The sequence below is a fragment of a genome, unplaced genomic scaffold, assembly GCF_019419815.1.
Source record: "Pyrus x bretschneideri cultivar Hongxiangsu unplaced genomic scaffold, Pyrus_bretschneideri_v1 Contig23, whole genome shotgun sequence".
In the NCBI taxonomy this organism is placed as follows: Eukaryota; Viridiplantae; Streptophyta; class Magnoliopsida; order Rosales; family Rosaceae; genus Pyrus; species Pyrus x bretschneideri.
In genome coordinates this window covers 546,666-564,261 of record NW_025999535.1, presented here as the reverse complement: position 1 = coordinate 564,261, position 17,596 = coordinate 546,666, and the positions used below count along the sequence as shown (strand labels likewise).

The following is a 17,596-nucleotide window of genomic DNA, read 5'->3' as shown; positions in this document are numbered from 1 at the left end:
ACATTTAAGAGAAAATTTAGATTTTTCTCGAAACAAAGTCTTCTCGTGTTAAGAGACATCCCTAACTGAGCCAAAAATACTTGACTTAAAACGCTGTAAAATCATGTAATAATATAAGAAATATTTTACCATGTCAAAAAAAACGACTCGGTCTACCGAATGTCATCATTCAATATATTATACCAAGTTAAATGAGCAGTTTCCACGTACTGAAAAATCTCTCCTAATAGTATGACGAGTGCATTACAGATTCCGCAAACGCAATACCGGGACCCATACTCCTCAACGGACTTGTCAAGCAAGTATTCCAGCATTTTTCACCTACCTCCCTCACAGCGTAAACACCCCAAACGCAGCAACCCTATTGGTCCAAAGTGGGAAAGAAGTCAATGCTAAATAGGAAATACATTGACTCGTTTGTCTTTATCAAGACCTCAGTTCTCAACAGTCTCGAGCTCATGTAAAGCTTATCGCCTCCGATCCTCTCTCCGGAAAAGGAACCAAAGGTCCCGCGGGAGACTATAACGCCTGCTCGTTGACTCATTTGCTCAGTCCTTTCCCTTTCTTTTTTTTTATTTTAGTTAAGGAATAAGAATGAAAATGATAACGAGTTAATTGGAGAAATTAAATTGGTAAAACAATGAAAAGGGTATATTATTTTAGGAGTTCATTTTTGCTCATCATCATTTAGTGCGGTGTATGTTCACCACCACTCTATTTATAATTTTTAGATGAGTTTGAATTTTGAGATTTGTGCTTATCCATTACATGAATCTTGAAATTCAAACTCATATAACAGTGATAAATAGGGTGGTGAACATATACCACACTAAATGGTGGTGACAAAAAATGCTCCCATTATTTTAGTTAAGAAATAAGAATTAAAATGGCAACAAATTAACCACAAAAAATTAAATTAATAAAAAGTAATTACTCATAATATATGTAGGCAAATCCAGATCCTACAAAGTTAACAAACGAATTAATGTCGAAGGATTTCACAAAGCAATTAGATAAGTATAGTTATAAAGCACAATTAATAGAGACACCATGAAATGCCGTCACAATTAACATAATTGATCACTACGTAACATCAACATTAACTCGAGAAATTACAAAAAATTGGTATAAAAGATTTGTTTTTTTGTTAAATTCAATGATATTTACAAAGTGAAGTTTGCGCTAATTTTCAAATTGAGTAAGCAATAATTAAGTATCGAGTCTAGCATTAATAGAGGGCTACGAACATAAAAATAACATTTAAGAGAAAATCTAAATTTTTCTCGAAACAAAGTTTTTCTCATGTTAAAAGAAACCCCTAACTGAGCCAAAATGATAAACTATGTTAGCTTGACTTCGAATATAGCGAAACTTTGTAAATAATGTGAATCGAGAAAACCATAATGTAATCCTAGAAGATATTTGGTACGTCAGAAATACGTTTTGGTATATTAAGTGTTTTCAACGAATTATATTGTTACGATTAGTATACCGACTGAATAGTATGACGATTGGGGTCCCTTCCAGGTGCGGCAACCCAATACCCGGTCCCACACTCCCCAATGGACTTGTCAAGCAAGTATTCCAGCATTTTCCACCTACATCGATCACAGCGTAAACACCCCAAACGCAGCAACCCTATTGGTCCACAGTTGGAAAGAAGTCAATGCTAAATTGGAAATACATTGACTCGTTTGTCTTTATCAAAACCTCAGTCGTCAGGAGTCTCGAGCTCACGTAAAGCTTACCGCCTCCGATCCTCTCTCCGGAAAGAGGACAAAAGGTCGCGCGGGAGACTTAATCGCCTGCTCGTCGACTCATTTGCTCAGTCCTTTCCCTTTCTTTTCGCTAACCAGAGAGAAAACGACATCGTTCTGAACTTCGTACAATGGCGTCACCTCCGTCCCCGACGTCGTCGGTCGGCAGCTCCTCGTCGTCGTCGTTTGCCAACTCCAAATTCTCGTCTCTACCCGTAATGGCGCTCCGGGAGAAGATCGTCGAGAAAATCCTTGATAATCGCGTCACTCTCATCGTTGGCGAGACCGGTTGCGGTACGTACATTCTCTACTTGCTCTCTTTACTCTACGGCTCTACGCTTTTGGTGTTATCGCTAAACTGTTTGTATATCGTCGTGTAATTTTCTTTTACTTTCTGTTTGGTCCCCGAGAAAACTGAGACAAGAAAAAAAATTAGTGAAAATGTTCGGAAATCGCATCATTTCTTTAATTTTTTGTTTTCTAGTATTATTATTGTTTATTTTTTGCACGCGATCACTGTCACGGCGTTATTTTGGTAATTTTGTTGTTAATTTGTGTTGTTTTGCTGCTGGTTTGGTTTGGTTTAATCAAAGGGAAAAGCTCGCAAGTTCCTCAGTTTCTTCTGGAAGCGAATTTGAAGCCAATTATATGCACACAGCCCAGGAGATTTGCAGTCGTTGCTGTTGCGAAAATGGTTGCGAAAGCTCGGAATTGCGAGCTTGGTGGAGAGGTTGGATATCACATTGGCCATTCAAAGCACTTATCGCCAAGGTACAGTGTGATATGGTTATTGTTCTAATTTTCCTTTCAGAGTTTGTGTTGCAGCAGCATAACGTTTGTGCTCATGTATTTGTTTGGCTCAAATGTTTTCGCAGGTCTTCGATTGTTTTTAAAACTGCTGGAGTTTTATTGGATGAAATGCGAGATAAGGGGATGCATGCACTTGATTACAAGGTCATTGTTCTTGATGAAGTGCATGAAAGATCTGTTGAATCCGATCTTGTTCTTGTTTGTGTTAAGCAGTTTCTGACGAGGAACAACAACTTGAGGTTGACATCTACCTGCCCTTTTATTTTTGTCTTAATTTTTCGATATATGGATTTTTGGACTGTTCCTATTTATAGGCCATTATGCTTGGCTGTTTCTGACATTATCTATGAACTGCACAACTACATATTGCACATATAAGCAGGGTTTCTCGGGAATCTGTTACACGAGGATCTAATAGATTGATGAATTTTCAGGGTTGTGTTGATGTCTGCAACTGCTGATATTGCGAGATACAGGGATTACTTTAAGGATCTTGGCAGGGGTGAGCGAGTGGAAGTGCTTGCAATCCCTTCCACCGGCCAAAATACCATTTTTCAGAAAAGGGTTTCTTATCTTGAAGAGGCATGTACTTGCATCTTTATTGGAAATTTATTATGTTCAATTGAAGGCACCTTGGTTAATTGATGCATGTGTTTGCTTGCCTTGATCATCTGAGGTAACTAACGGATGCACGTTTCAAGAAAATAACAAATGTGAATAGCCTTTATATAGTACAATGTTGTCTGCCAACTAATAAATGATGGTGTTGGTATATAAAAGTTCCTAGAAAAGATTCCGTATAATTTTTCATTTTTCTGAAGAGATTTAGTAGGTAAGTACATAAGATAAGAGTTTTGAGTAGATTTAATAGGTAAGTATATTAGGATTAATAAAACAGAGATATCAAAGATGGAAGCTAAAATTTTTCGGTGCCACCATCCTATTGATCTAATGCGCTTTGGAATATATGGTAATTTTTATATTTAATTTATGTCAACTTCCAAAAATATCAAGTTTAAGCCATGAAAATGTGGCCTTGGACTAATTGAAAGTCAGAGAGCCAGTTAGCACATGACTTCAGATATGCAATCCCATTTCTTTTATATATGTGATGGTTCTGTGATTCTTTCCTGAACAGGTCACCGAACTTCTCAACATCGACTCAGAGTTGATTCCTTCAAAATATTGTCCAGGTGCAAGTCCTAAAATGGCTCAAGCTGATATTAAGCCTGAAGTGCACCAACTTATCCATCGTTTGGTGTTGCATATTCACGACCATGAGCCAGACATTGAGAAGAGCATTTTGATTTTTCTTCCTACATACTATGCACTGGAGCAGCAATGGTTCCTTCTGAAGACGTTTAGTTCATCTTTTAAAGTTCATATTTTACATAGCAGCATTGACACTGAACAAGCTCTCATGAGTATGAAGATATGGAAAACCCATCGTAAAGTATGTTTGATATCATAACTTCGCCAGTATATTTTGTTTATGTGGTTGTTTGTTCTATACTTCTGTTGTTGATTATAATGATATATAAGGGTAGTTTAATGCAAATACTTTCCTTTGTGAGACACAATTGTACCTGTAGCTGCAACCACCCCCCCACCCCCCCCCCCCCCCCCCCCCCCCCCCCCCCGGCGGGTAAAGGTTTTTGGGATTTGATTTTTCCTCTGTTATGCTTTAGTTTTCATCACACTTGTTGCTGTTTCTGAAAAGAATAATTTGCACAGGTGATACTGGCTACCAATATTGCAGAATCATCAGTAACAATACCCAAGGTGGCCTATGTTATTGATTCATGCCGATCTTTACAAGTCTTCTGGAACAGTTTTCAGAAGAAGGAAGCTGCAAAGCTTGTTTGGGTTTCTCGTTCTCAGGTATTGGGTGAATCTAACTGGATGATATTCTTTCTGGTCTCTTGATTCCTTACTTTGATTTATGCTGCAGGCTGAGCAGCGTAAAGGAAGAACTGGTCGAACTTGTGATGGCCAGATTTATCGGTTGGTTACTAGACCATTTTTCAACCTGATTGATGATTACGAGGGTCCGTCTATACTGAGGTTATCATTGAGGCTGCAAGTGCTTCAGATATGCTGTGCTGAATCTAAAGCCATTAATGATCCCAAAGGTATACATTCTTACTTCTTTGTCAGTTTGCTCATCCTTTCTTTTAGGTTTTTATAATTTGCTTTACAGTCATTGGAGTGGTCTTTAACTGAGGTTGTGATACTTTTGTCTCTTGATGGTAATTGTGTTTAGTAAGTCACAATTTTGTTTTTGTTTTATTTAAAAGAAAAAATACAATCTGGTTCAGTATCACGCTAGGTCTAATTTTGCGATGCTTTGTCTCTTGATGGTAATTGTGTTTGGCAAGTCACAATTTTGTTTTTGTTTTCATTTAAAAGAAACGATACAATCTGGTTCAGTATCATGCTAGGTCTGATTTAAACTTGAAGTCGCGATTTAAGGTGATTTTCTGCATGTAGTGCTACATTGAGTATTTTCTTTTATCATGAATTTATGGTGTGTTTCTAACGTTTGGGGGCTTTGGTGCCAGGCTTATTGCTGAAGGCTCTAGATCCACCATATCCTGAAGTTGTTGAAGATGCATTGGAATTGCTTGTTCAAATGAAAGCATTGGAGAAAACATTTCAAAGGGGCCGGTATGAGCCTACATTTTATGGGCGCTTGCTTGCCAGTTTCTCCTTGTCTTTTGATGCTTCTCTGCTTGTACTCAAGTTTGGAGATATTGGAATGCTACGCGAAGGAATTATTCTGGGAATATTAATGGATACGCAGCCTTTACCTATTGTTCGTCCTTTTGGAGATGAAATTTTGGTATGAAATCTGTAGTTTGTGGATGTGCTTGATTGCTTGAGAAGTGACCATTGATTTAGTTTATTCTACAATTTTAGTGTTCAGAATATGCTGACAGCTACTTTTGTGGAGCTGAGAACAATACTGCCCTAAGGGGTAGGAAGGAGACTATATTCATGGCAAATTTGTGTGCATTTCAATTTTGGCAACGCGTTTTCAAGGTAATGATGTGCATGCACTTTTGCAATGCCTGTTGATATACACACATTCAGCCCACTGCCAGTAGGTTTTTAGTGTATGATTTAAACATTTTTTTCCCTAAAGGATAAGCAACGTGTGGAGCAATTGAAGCAACTAATTTTTGATGAGACAACAGCAACTACTGTACTGCTTCCAAAGGTTGAAGAAGATTGGTGCTTTTTGCATAATCTTGTGCAGTCGTCACTAAAACATGTATCTGAAATATGTATGTTGTACATTGCTATGATGATTCCTATCAACATTCTTTAGTCTTAACGATAATCTTCTGCAGACAATACTCATTACTCCATCATTCTGGAATCTTTGTGGCATTAGTAATGTGGCATTAATTATTTCAAGTTTCCTTCTTTGCAGATGAAGATATACTAGATTCAGTGCACCGGTTTCGGCCCAAATTTTTGTCTACATCTAATGGACTTCCATCCTACTATGACCCTTATGAATTTGAGCATACGTGCCTCCTTGCATATCAAGAACCAAAAGAAGCTACGGATGCCCTTTCTTCAGCTGATCAGCACCTTGAGCCATCTGGTGAAACAAAGAAATGTATTTCTGTACCTTTTGTTGCTCCAGATACCTTCCGAAACAATGACGTGGCTGAAAAGTTGGCAACAATAAACAAACAGGTACTTTCATCTGCATACCTTGTGTGCATTTTCCTTCACATGAACATTCCCTTACTTACCTTTTTAACAGATACGAGTTCAGTATACAGAAGATGTATCTGCTAATCAGGTTTTGGATGCTGATGAGCCTCCTATATGTATATATTTTATCAATGGGAGCTGCAGAAATGGCAGTCAATGCCAGTTTTCTCATTCACTTGGAGCAAGGAGACCCCCATGCAAATTTTTCTCTTCGCCACAGGTATCGCGCTTGCACTTTTTTTTCTTTAACTCTGTATGGCCTTTTAAGGTTTTGTGTCGCTCTGGCACTTTTATGGTACGGTGATGCAGTAGTTTTGACATAAAAGTCTTGGTATGAAATTTTCTAAGCACTCTCTGTTCCAAGATAATGCATAAAAAACTAAAAGTGCAATATGGAAAAATTTTCAGAAAACAGAAGTTCCTGGAGGTCAAGTGCTGCTTCGATGCACTACAACCTTATGGTTTGCACACAATCTTATAATTTTAATGGAATAAGTAATATCTTCCGTTTTATGACACTGGGAGTTTCTGTAGAAGTAATAAAACTCTATAAACCGCATGAGTTTCTGTAGACAACAACTTTAAACCGCATGATGTTTGCTTTCTTGTATCAGTTTCTCACGCAACTTTTCTGTTAGAAACTTAGAATTTAAAATAATAACTTAGGCCATGTTCTCAGGCAGTGGACTTTTTATTTAATTGAATGTATTCTGTATCTATTTTATATTGAATGGGTTTATTGATACTCTCGCTGTGATATATATTAGCTTTTCTGGAAAGTATAGTATGTTAAACTGTACCAAATGGTTTTAGTTGAAGCCTATCTTTCTTCACGTGTTACTTTGCTTGTTGCATTATATCTACTTTCATATAATTACAGGGTTGTCGATATGGAGACAATTGCTTATTTTCTCATGATGAGGGTCCACCAATTCCATCACCTAGCTCAACTCTATGCATACCAGAAGGTGGTGAAGCCGAAGCTACATCACTTCTACAGTTGTTTCCGACTTCAGATGGATGCATTCTCGTATTGGATGACACCAATCTAGAATTTTCCTCAAATTTAGCTAAATTTTGTGATCCATCGAAAGTAGTATCCACCACCAGTTTGTCGGATACAACCATATTTGACCCATCACTGACCGGTGTCAAAATTTTGTGGGGGCTGCAGCACCCATATGAGACAATTGTGTCCAAAGGAGGAGAGAACCAGATTCCATGGAACGAAGTTAAGTGCGTGCTATGGTTTCCTGATTTTGATAAATACAGTGAGAATCTGGACAGACAGAAGATTCTCTTGCAGAATTTCTTCGAGTATCTTGCCATCCGAATGTTAGCTGATGCCTTGTACAAAGTTCGAGTTGTACTCACTATGAACAACATCAGGTTTTCTCAGCTACAGGTAACCAATTATTTTGCAAACTTTTCACATCCTGCATTTTTCTTTTCCTGCTAAATTTCATAGTTTCAGAAGTTAAAGAGATAAACATGTTAATAAAGCGACCATGGTTGTGACAATGAGATGATCGGTTGAAACATTTGGTTATGATCGTTTCGTTTCAGGTTGAAAAGTTTGGCAGGGAAAGCTTCTTTTTCCTGTCAGAGTCATTTCCATTCGATCACCACAGCTTCGGGGAGTTGCCAGACAAAATCACGACAAAGAAGCCGATGGTGGTTTCGAGGCCAATTTCATATGTTTTCGACTTTCACAAGCCTTCGAACTTTCAGTTTGGCAACAATGCAACCGGAGTTCGCAGTTATGCTCATTACATCCAGGAAAATTACTGAAAGTTGTTAACTAGTTGCTAAGGTTTTGAAATCGGATTGCGAATTTTACCCTTTCTAGACTCATCGAATGTTCTGTCTTTTTCTTCCTGTCAGAGTCGTTTCCATTGAAATATTGGCTGAAGTGAATTTGTTGTTTTTGTAGTATATTACTGGTTTGAATCATTCTTCATAGTTTTGATAAGGTAAAGGAGATTATCATCCTTTTAGAGAACAAAAAGCTCATTTTTCTTTAGTTTGACAAATTCCTAATCCGAACTAGAAAATGAGATTAAAGTTCACAAATTTAAGCTTTCATGTTTGGAGTGAGCAGTGACTCTTTAGCATGGCGCCTGATTAGGGTAGCTCTTATAAGTTGTGACGGTTTTGGGCATGTGCAATAGGTGCTCTTGTTCAGGGCTGTTAATCCTAAAGGGCACCTAAAATATGATATCTTCTACATATGTACTAACTTGATTAGAGAATTTTTCTTAGGTTCTGCATGTGAATAGGAGAAATATGACCCCCATATGCATTAGAGAAATTGTTTTTATGTTTTTAGTTTGGTTCTGTCGGGTTTGCTCTAAATTTTCTTTTTATTTATTTTCATAATTTTGTTGATTTGCATATAAATTAGCTTTGTAGCATGAGTTTTTATACAATGATCCATAACTATCTTCTCTCAGAGCCGACCATGCTCTTAAGTAAAAACAAACGAGATTATGATAAAGGGAATATTTTGTGTGGAGTGACATACAAATGACATGGTTGAACACCTCTAGCCGTTTTCGAATGAATTTTAATGTGAAACAAAGAACAAGGAATTTACAACCAATAATATATCTCACTCCAATGAAGAAAAAAAAAAAAAAGAAGAAGAAAATACACAATAATATATCAAGGCTGGGCGACACGTGTCAACTTCATACATTCCCGCGCGTGGGAACTGCATCCTTCACCAGAAAAATAAATTAAAAAACATAAAATATTCAGAAATTCATATTTTCCAGAAAAACAGTCAGTCTTCTCCGAAACTCCAAATTCTCTGATAAATCCTGAAAGTCATCCAAGTAAGCTGAAGAACCCGATCCTCCATCTCCTACATAAACCCTAAACCCTAAAAACTGAAATCCTCATCCCAATGTCCCACAAATCCCTGGATTCACGGCACTCCGTCGATTCCTGTGCGTTCCAGCTCCATGGCTGGAGACCTTTCCAGCTGCAGCAGCAGCAGCAGCAGCAGACCTCCACGCCCACCTCCAAAACCCTAGACTCCTCCGATCCCAAATCCAGTGGCCTCCTCGTCCACACCAAGCGCCCCTGCCTCTCCAACAGGACGACTTCTTTTTCTATCGATGCCATCGACATGTCCCGGCTTACCTTGGTCGACGACGACAGGACGATCTCCGGCGGACACCATACTAGGAACGGGAGCTTCCGGTTCATCGCGAAGAAGCGGCGGCGTCGTGGGTCGAGGTCGGTTTCCGGGAGGAGTAGTGAGCGGAGTGGGACCCGGAGGTGCTGCTCGGTTGGGGCTTCGGCGGCGTATGGGACGTGTTCGGATTTTCCGGTGGCGGTGGGGACGGACTCGAGTGGGGAGCTGTTTGGGAATGGGGATGCGAATTGGGCGTCGGATGTGAGTGAGGCGAGGAATTCGAGGAAGGAGAGAGATGGAGGTGGGGGGAGTGGAGAGAAGGAGAATGTGGGTGTTGGGTTTGGTCCCATTGGGGGTTTTGATGCTCAGGGGAATGAGTCCGGGTACGGCAGTGAACCGGGTTATCGCGGGGACGCGGAGTTCGGCTATGGCGATGAGTTTGATGAGGAGGAGGAGGATACTCGGGTATTGTTTTGGGGCGATCAATTTGGAGGTACATTTAGTCCAAACACTTTAATTTGAAGCACAACGAAGCATTTCGGATTTTCCTATATGGATTTGAGTACATCTTTTTCACTTGTGCAATGATACAGTTTCATTCTAATGTTTCGGGAACGAGATTGGTGATTTTTGTTAGCTATAGTTCTCTGCATTGTGCTCTAGTTTTGATATTCAAGTTTGCTTGTTGATAGAATCTGAACATAGAAGATTTTGGCAGAAATGAAAGGTTAGGATGAGGGGGTAAGCCACTAAATTGAAGGCTTTGCCGCTTGCTCTAACGCTCGGTTAGTAAACTAGCAGGATCTTGGTTTGAACTTTGAACATATATATAGTGGCATCATTAGTGATGCATTTCAGTATTTGAATATGGTAGGCAGTAATCAGAACGGGCACACGATGAAGTTGTTTCTGCATTACTAGTTTATAGATTGAGATAATCTGGACAAGCAAGGACATAGCTTTATGGTCAGGATTGAGTGATAAGACCGACTTTCGTTTTTGGAGTAAGATGATCTAAAATGATCAGGGTGTTTGCTTGCACTGTTTTAGTCTCTTTATGCCGGTGTTATAAAGAACAATATTATGATCTAAAATGAAAACCCACGGGTAGATGCTCGTGTTCCAGTCTTGATTTATCAGCTTATCAACGTAGGCAATTAGGGCCTAAGGGTGGGCAAATATATGGATACGAGAAAATAGTAAAATGATCAGCAGAAGAAGAAGAAGAAGAAGAAGAATGTCAAGTAGTTTGGGAAATCACAGAATCTTGTAATTTGTTTAGGTCTTTTGCTTGTGTTTGTATTCATGAGAATCGTAACCTCAGGTTTTCCAAATTGTTTGATTCAACTGGATATATATATTGATGCGTCCCTTGTTGCTTCAGATGCTGATTCTATGATGGAGACAGTGGGGGAGAATACATTCGCGGATCAAAAGTCCCATCACAGATGTCGGCGTAAGAAACATGATTGCAGAATGGTTGATGCACTGAGGTAGCCGAATTGATTGGAGCATACAAACGGCTTCCATTTATCCTTTTTTCTCGGTAAGCAAAGGTTCCTTTGTATCATATAGGCATCGGCTTTCTATTCAGAAGGAAGGATGTTGGCAACCTGATGGAATCTGTGTATGCTCTAATCACTGCTGTCACACTTATCGGGTCCATTTTGCGAGTGAGAGGTTTTGGTGTATAATTTTGCATTCTAAAATCGTGTGCAAAGGATTATGAATGTGCCATTAGACTTTTAGCGTCTGAATGCAGGATGAATTCATATGTTTTCTGGTGAGTTTGTAGGGTCCGGGCTGAACTTACATTACCATTATATTAATAATGCCACAACTGTTCTTTAAACATATCAAACTAGTTAGAACTTAGATTCCTGTACTAAGGCCATCTCCAACCGAGGAGGGTCAAAGGGCTCCCTTTAGCTCTACAGCTCAGCAATAAATTATATTTTAATAAACAGTGTCAGATCATATTTTATACCATCTCTAACCGAGGGGGCTAAAAGGTCATACGCCAAACATAACCCTTTGGTAGAAAACATCTCCAACCAAGGAGACCAAAAGGTCATAGGTCAAACATAATTTATTATTTTAATTGAATTAATATAGTTAATTAAATTAAACTACCATATTAAAATAAGATTTTTGGATATATTGTGAGTGCCATTTGTCGCCCAATGAATAAGCCTTCAGATTTCTTATCTTTATGTAATCTCGATAATTTTTTGGATAGGATTTCGAGTGACATGTGTAGCTAATGTGAGTAACACTACAGATTTCTTATCTTTATGTAATCTCAATAATTTTTTGATAAGATTTCAAGTGACACATGTTGCTAAAGTGAAAAGTGTGAAAAATGGTGTAGGAATGACCTAGGTATTTATAGGAAAAAAAAATTAGAATTTTTTTTTTTTAAATTCGTCAACAAAAAAAATTCAAATTCCAACGGTAACCTGATGGTAACATGACGTTAGGTAGCCGTTGGCATTCAAATGGGTTGAGCTAGAGGGCTGGCAAAATGTCAAGCTTGACATTCTAGCGTTGGAGGGCTGGATATGGACAGCCCGCTGGCCTGATTTGGGGGTTTTGGCCTGGTGGGGCTCACAAGCCCTTTGGCCTAGCCCTTGGTTGAAGACGGTTTTCGTGTCATTCTGAGTTATTTTTAGTCCTATGACCCTTTGTCCAAGTCGGTTGAAGATGACCTAACCCCTCTCAAAAATAAAGAAATGACTCTGCAAGAGGTAGGTTTAGTGTAAGCCACTAATGGCGCGTTTACTAACCCGTAATCGGAATCGGATTACGGATTATACCTGTGTTTACTAAAATTGGGAGGAATCAAAAGTGCGTGGAGAACACACAAAAAATGGAATCCAATTCCTGAAATTGGAGGATTTGGATTCCCAACATATACAAGGTAATTGGATTTCGGATTGCCCAAGCAATCGGAATGATAATTTTTTACCCTTTATGCCCTCACTTACTTTCATTATTTCCAATTCAATTAGGAGAAACAAATAAAAAAAACAACCAAAATATTAATTTCGAGCTACTTCCTAATAGCATTGATCCTACAACAACCAAAATGGCTACATATTCTAAACCTTCCCTGCATATAGCACAATTCAAATGCAACTACACCCTATATTCTTTACAGATAATTTGTAAAAGCGCTTTCAGTCATTTAAAAGCAGTTCCTAAACGAGCCCTATTTCAAATATGGCTATACAACTTCAAATAACTAGTAATACCAATCCTGCAAAAATGTTTACCTGCTTTCTTCGCCTCCAATCTTCAATGGCTTCCTTAGCCATAGTAGCTCCGATCACCACTATCAACGGCACATCTACACTAACAGCTCTAAAGGGGGCCAACGGACTGAACGAAGTTACGAAACCCAAGCTACAACGAGAAAGTATATATTTGCAACCCTCATAAACTGCTCAAACAATGACTTTGGAATGAAGTTCATCGCCGTGTACTTGGTAGTCGAAACATAATTTCCCCTGTATCTCAACTCAAGTGCCTCCGGATATCACCTATGAAAGCAAAATTTTGCACCAATTTCTACGCCAACGGAGTGTCAGACAATTAACACAAATCTACCCGAAATCGACAAAACCCATTGGAGGAGGAGCTCAAAGATCAAAACTTGAGCAACACATCAGAACATTGATTGAGTGCCTTGCTTACCCAAAGCAACAAAGTGGGTGCACAAAGTTCACATCTTTAAGATCCATATTTATCTCACTGATTATTTGTTTCATAAACCTAGCCTCTTGAGTGTGGCAATTGGCTTTTTTCACTGTTTTACTGTTATTTTTTGTTTTTTTTTTAAGTTTATTTATTTCAAATATTGTTGCTTTTATTAAAATATATTTTGAATTTTGCCTTTATATATATATATATATAATAAAAGTGAAAATAAAACAAGAAAAAGGTTGATATAAATTGGAGCAAAGATGGCAAACTTTGTACACGGCTAAGAAAACCAGGTGGGTGGAATTTCAGGAAACCCTAGAAGTTGTGTTTCAGAGAATTCCTTACTTCCATTGCAGGCTTTGCGGAGATCTCTTGCTTGCGGCTGCTTGTTTGGTTTTCATCTCAAAATCTAGAGAGAGAAAGAAAGTGAAGAGAGAGAGAGAGAGATAAGTGAACTTTGTACGAGTAGTAGTTGTTAGCTTTGCCGCTTTAATAAGCAATGGAACAGAGAGAGAGAAAGAGAAAAATAATCTATTGTAGTAGATAAAATCGGACGCGAACCACGGGATCACCCCCTACAATTTGATAAATCGTCACGTGATGTTATCAATTTAATGTTTTACAAATTGATTATGTCTCAAATTTAAAATTCATTAGTAAATTGTAAAATATATAACTGTGTTAAAAATTGAAATAGAGCTATAACAAAACGTGACGGTATTTGTGGTCTTTGTGAATTTGGTAGAAGGAATTCGAAGAAGATCCTTTTTAATTCGGATAAACTAGAATAATGGTGTACCAATACGATATAAATTGATGTCATTATTGGGTTTGCTTTCGATGTGGTCTGAGCTTGTAGGGAATGAAGGCAACGTAAGGTTACATGAAGATCGGTCACAATCTTTGCCCGCACACGTGGCTGACTGTGATTCTGCTTTCTTGAGTCCCTTCTTCCTTTGGTCAAACAAAAGTTAGAAAGTTAGAACCGTGCATAGTCATCACCTTTGTCTTCATCACCTTGGTCTTCTAGCTTCTGGATAACTTTGGGGAAATATTTCGTTGGAGTATTATGGTTGTTGACAAAAACCAAAAAGTTATATCTATGTTTGGAAGAAAAAAACTACAGAAAAAAAAAAAACTAAAAACTAAAAAGAGAAGCTATGTATAGCATTCTCAAAAAGAGAAAAATTCCGAAAAGATAAGGCATTCTCATGTGGGTGGGGTTGTTTCCCACTTGAAATCAATGGTGGGCCTACTCTTTGAGTCTATACATACAGTCCTTACATTTGAGGATTTCTTTAAGGTATCCGTCAAGTTCATATATTGAGATACTTTGAAGACTTCTATTCTGATCCATTGGTAGCCTTTTGTCTCTAAATGTAAGGACTATACTATTGTAGGAACTCCATTTAGGGTTCCCATTGGAGATGCTTTTATATTTTTGCCAACGCTGTTAAAACGGTTTTGATAACATTACTCTTTAACGTTAGAATGTGAGCAACTATACTGGGTATACCCTAAAAGCTAATTGGCAATGTTCCATAACTTACTCAATCCAGATACAAGTGTTATAACAATGCTAAAAAATTACCAGTTAAAAATTTGGTCAGTTTAAGTATACGACGAGCTGTAAACTCTTGTCTTTTTATAATTATGAAATATAAAACACATTTGATGGTTAATTAAAATTCAACTATTTGTCTAACTCACTAATGTTACATATGTAATAAATAAATTCTAAACTTAAATCTCAAGTTCTCTGAAGCAATAATGGGCAGTTCAGGAGTCACATTGGTGCAGTCGACCCTAGTGAGTCCTCGTTCGCCCGACAAAAAGAGTCACATGCTTAGGTGTTAGGACGCACAAATTCTAAAGGTAAAAATGGAACACACGAATTGTGCCAGGTGCAATTATGATAGGCCTCCATTCTAGATATGGATCTCATCCGGATTCAAATAGTAAGAATTATCACATCTTAGTCATTTATTGTACATCGTTTGGTCAAAAATCATTTGAATTTTTTTATTTTAAATTAAACACGAATAGTACCTGACGAAGATTGGCAGCATGATGTATGATGAACGGTTAGGATTTGAGGATCCGTAGAATCTCCATAAAGAGGATCCGGAGAGGATCCTCTTCCCTCCATTCCATGTCGATGTTGTTCATCTTTTCTCCTTATATGTCTCCTTTCTATTTATTTGACACATGTCATCCACTTTAACAGAAGTTACTTCTATTAAGTTGTACTAGCATTTGCCTACACACTTTGTGTGTATGAATACATTTTTTTAGAAAATGAGAATGAGAGAGGGAGAGAGAGAATGTGGGGGGAATAAGAGGTTTTTGTTTTTGTTTTTGTTTTTTTTTTTAATATTGAAGGTATTTTAATAACACATGTAGGTGATGCTTCAATAAAAAACAGTAAAAATTGAACTTGTGAAATTACATTATTACCCATCATTTTTTTGTGTGATAGAAGACTAAGTAGTCTTTTCATCCCCTTTTAGTTGATAAAAATGATTTCATTAATTAATTAATTAATATTATTGTGAGTTCAAACGAAAGGAAATTCCCCCAAATACATGAGGAATGTCAGATTCCCAAGCAACCGGTGCCATCAACCAACCACCTCAACCACCCACCTCACCGACAACAACACCCTCAGCCTCGATTTGTATCTCTCTCTCCCTCTAAACTCCCGCTTCAGAGTCTAATTGTTCCCCACGATATCATTATCTCCCAATTCATCAAAAATTCAATTCAAATCACCGGCTCCGATTTAGTTCGATTCAAATCAAATTGACGGATCCAGTTCAATTCAATTTAAATCGTCGGCTCTAGTTCGACTCAAATCAAATCTCCAACTTTAGTTCAATTAGATTCCAAATGACAATTCCAATTCAATTCAATTCAATTCCAATCTTTATCGATATATTTTTCATGGGACATCGTTTCTAGTTTTTCCTGGAACATGATCAGTTTTAGAGTGGACACCATCAATGAGAATTATGGCAACTTTTGGGATGGTTAGGGTGTTCGGCGAGTATTTTTGTTTTTTGGGGGAGGGGAGGAGGGCAACAGTCTCGGTCGCTTCGGCTTGACTTTTGGTATTTTGGAGGTTTTTTTTTTTTTAATTATTTCTCAATAGAAAATAATAAAGCTTAACATAAGTTAACCACTATTAAAGTGAAGGACACATGTTAGACAAATAGACATGAGACACAAAGGGAGACACCATTTTAGGGACAGCAGATCCTTGGCCGTCACAAATGCACATTGGGATCAAGTAATTCCTAGACCATCCGGAAGCCAAAAATTATGTATGTGAATGTCTTTCGAAGACTCTTTGTATGTTTGATATGAATTTCTTTTGTGCCCACCAAATGTTTCATGTAATGTCTGCTAGGCATTTCTCGCAAGCACTCGGTAAGTTATGTTGAGGTTACTTAACAAATTCTCTTGATAACATTCATCAAATTGTTTTATCATATGTCGATATCTGTTTGTTAGATGCACAACCTGGTTCGACTTATGATAACAAGCCCACTAAGGGTTTGACAAATGACCGAATCAATATACTAAAATTTTTTGCACGCTTCATGCTCTGTTTTTATTCAAAACTTAGAATGACTCAAATTTTGGCTTACAACTAATTTTGTAAAAGTTCTCAAAATCAATTGAAAACGTGGGAAATTTTTAGTTTGAGGAAATAGTTTGTATGGGAATTAATAAAAATGTTGCAAGACCTTTGGATGTGATTTTATGACACACCCTGAACCGAAATGTCCACTAGGACTCCGAATCAAGCTATGCTGGCCGACACCTGGAAGGTGACGAAGCCATAAAGTGTAGTGATGTGGAAAATATGAATAAATTTAAACCTAAAAGTGACTAGTTATAAGAGTGCGATGTGATCAGAAATGAACCCATTTCACACGTGATTATAGAGTATAAGTAAAGCACAGTAAGGTAAGATAAAGATTATACCATCATAGGTAGTCACCTATAATGGGATATGCCAAGAATCCTCGTCGATACGGAAGCTTAGCTACTAAAACCTGGAGAGGCGAAAAACAGAAAGGTGAGTGGGCAAAAACAAAACTTTAGAAAACACATTTCTCTTTTCCCAAAAGTACTAACCCTTCTCCGTAAAACCCGTATAGTTTCAAGAAAATAATACTACGTAAGTATGAAAATCAGTGCACAATAAAAGCATGCCATGCCATGGTATCTCAGCAATAATAAATGTAAGTCAAGTGTGAATCAATCTAAACAATCATGCTAGTCGGAGTCACCTAATGTGACATGTTCGACTGGACCTATTGTTCATCAGTCTATGCTAGCACACGAGTCGGAGTCACCTAATGTGACCTGTACAACAGGCTATGTGTAATATTATATGCTTTAGTGCTACGATCACATGAAGCTGGCGCTATGCGCGGGTCATCTA

General features: G+C 37.9%; 2 protein-coding genes across 2 annotated transcripts; both read left to right on the top strand.

Annotated features, from left to right (window-relative positions):
• The first annotated feature begins 1,793 nt into the window (after positions 1-1,793).
• LOC103928429 (DExH-box ATP-dependent RNA helicase DExH8) lies at positions 1,794-8,231 on the top strand. The gene is made up of 14 exons (XM_009337471.3): positions 1,794-2,051; positions 2,351-2,528; positions 2,633-2,806; positions 3,002-3,149; positions 3,706-4,020; positions 4,302-4,448; positions 4,519-4,699; positions 5,129-5,409; positions 5,487-5,609; positions 5,713-5,854; positions 6,004-6,275; positions 6,346-6,516; positions 7,177-7,701; positions 7,863-8,231. Exons 1-14 carry the CDS (start codon positions 1,889-1,891, stop codon positions 8,085-8,087), a joined length of 3,045 nt encoding a protein of 1,014 aa, XP_009335746.2. The 5' UTR covers positions 1,794-1,888; the 3' UTR covers positions 8,088-8,231.
• Positions 8,232-8,789: 558 nt separating this feature from the next.
• LOC125477952 lies at positions 8,790-11,292 on the top strand. Its single transcript, XM_048585489.1, has 2 exons — positions 8,790-9,931; positions 10,823-11,292. Exons 1-2 carry the CDS (start codon positions 9,205-9,207, stop codon positions 10,933-10,935), a joined length of 840 nt encoding a protein of 279 aa, XP_048441446.1. The 5' UTR covers positions 8,790-9,204; the 3' UTR covers positions 10,936-11,292.
• The last annotated feature ends 6,304 nt before the right edge of the window (positions 11,293-17,596 follow it).

Bases quoted from the DNA above. Each gene is read 5' to 3' on its own strand.
- LOC125477952 (XM_048585489.1), top strand. From the start codon at position 9,205: ATGTCCCACAAATCCCTGGATTCACGGCACTCCGTCGATTCCTGTGCG. The intron at 9,932-10,822 runs GTACATTTAGTC...TTGTTGCTTCAG, and splicing joins TTGGGGCGATCAATTTGGAG to ATGCTGATTCTATGATGGAG.
- LOC103928429 (XM_009337471.3), top strand. From the start codon at position 1,889: ATGGCGTCACCTCCGTCCCCGACGTCGTCGGTCGGCAGCTCCTCGTCG. The intron at 3,150-3,705 runs GCATGTACTTGC...TTTCCTGAACAG, and splicing joins GGGTTTCTTATCTTGAAGAG to GTCACCGAACTTCTCAACAT. The intron at 5,410-5,486 runs GTATGAAATCTG...CTACAATTTTAG, and splicing joins CTTTTGGAGATGAAATTTTG to TGTTCAGAATATGCTGACAG.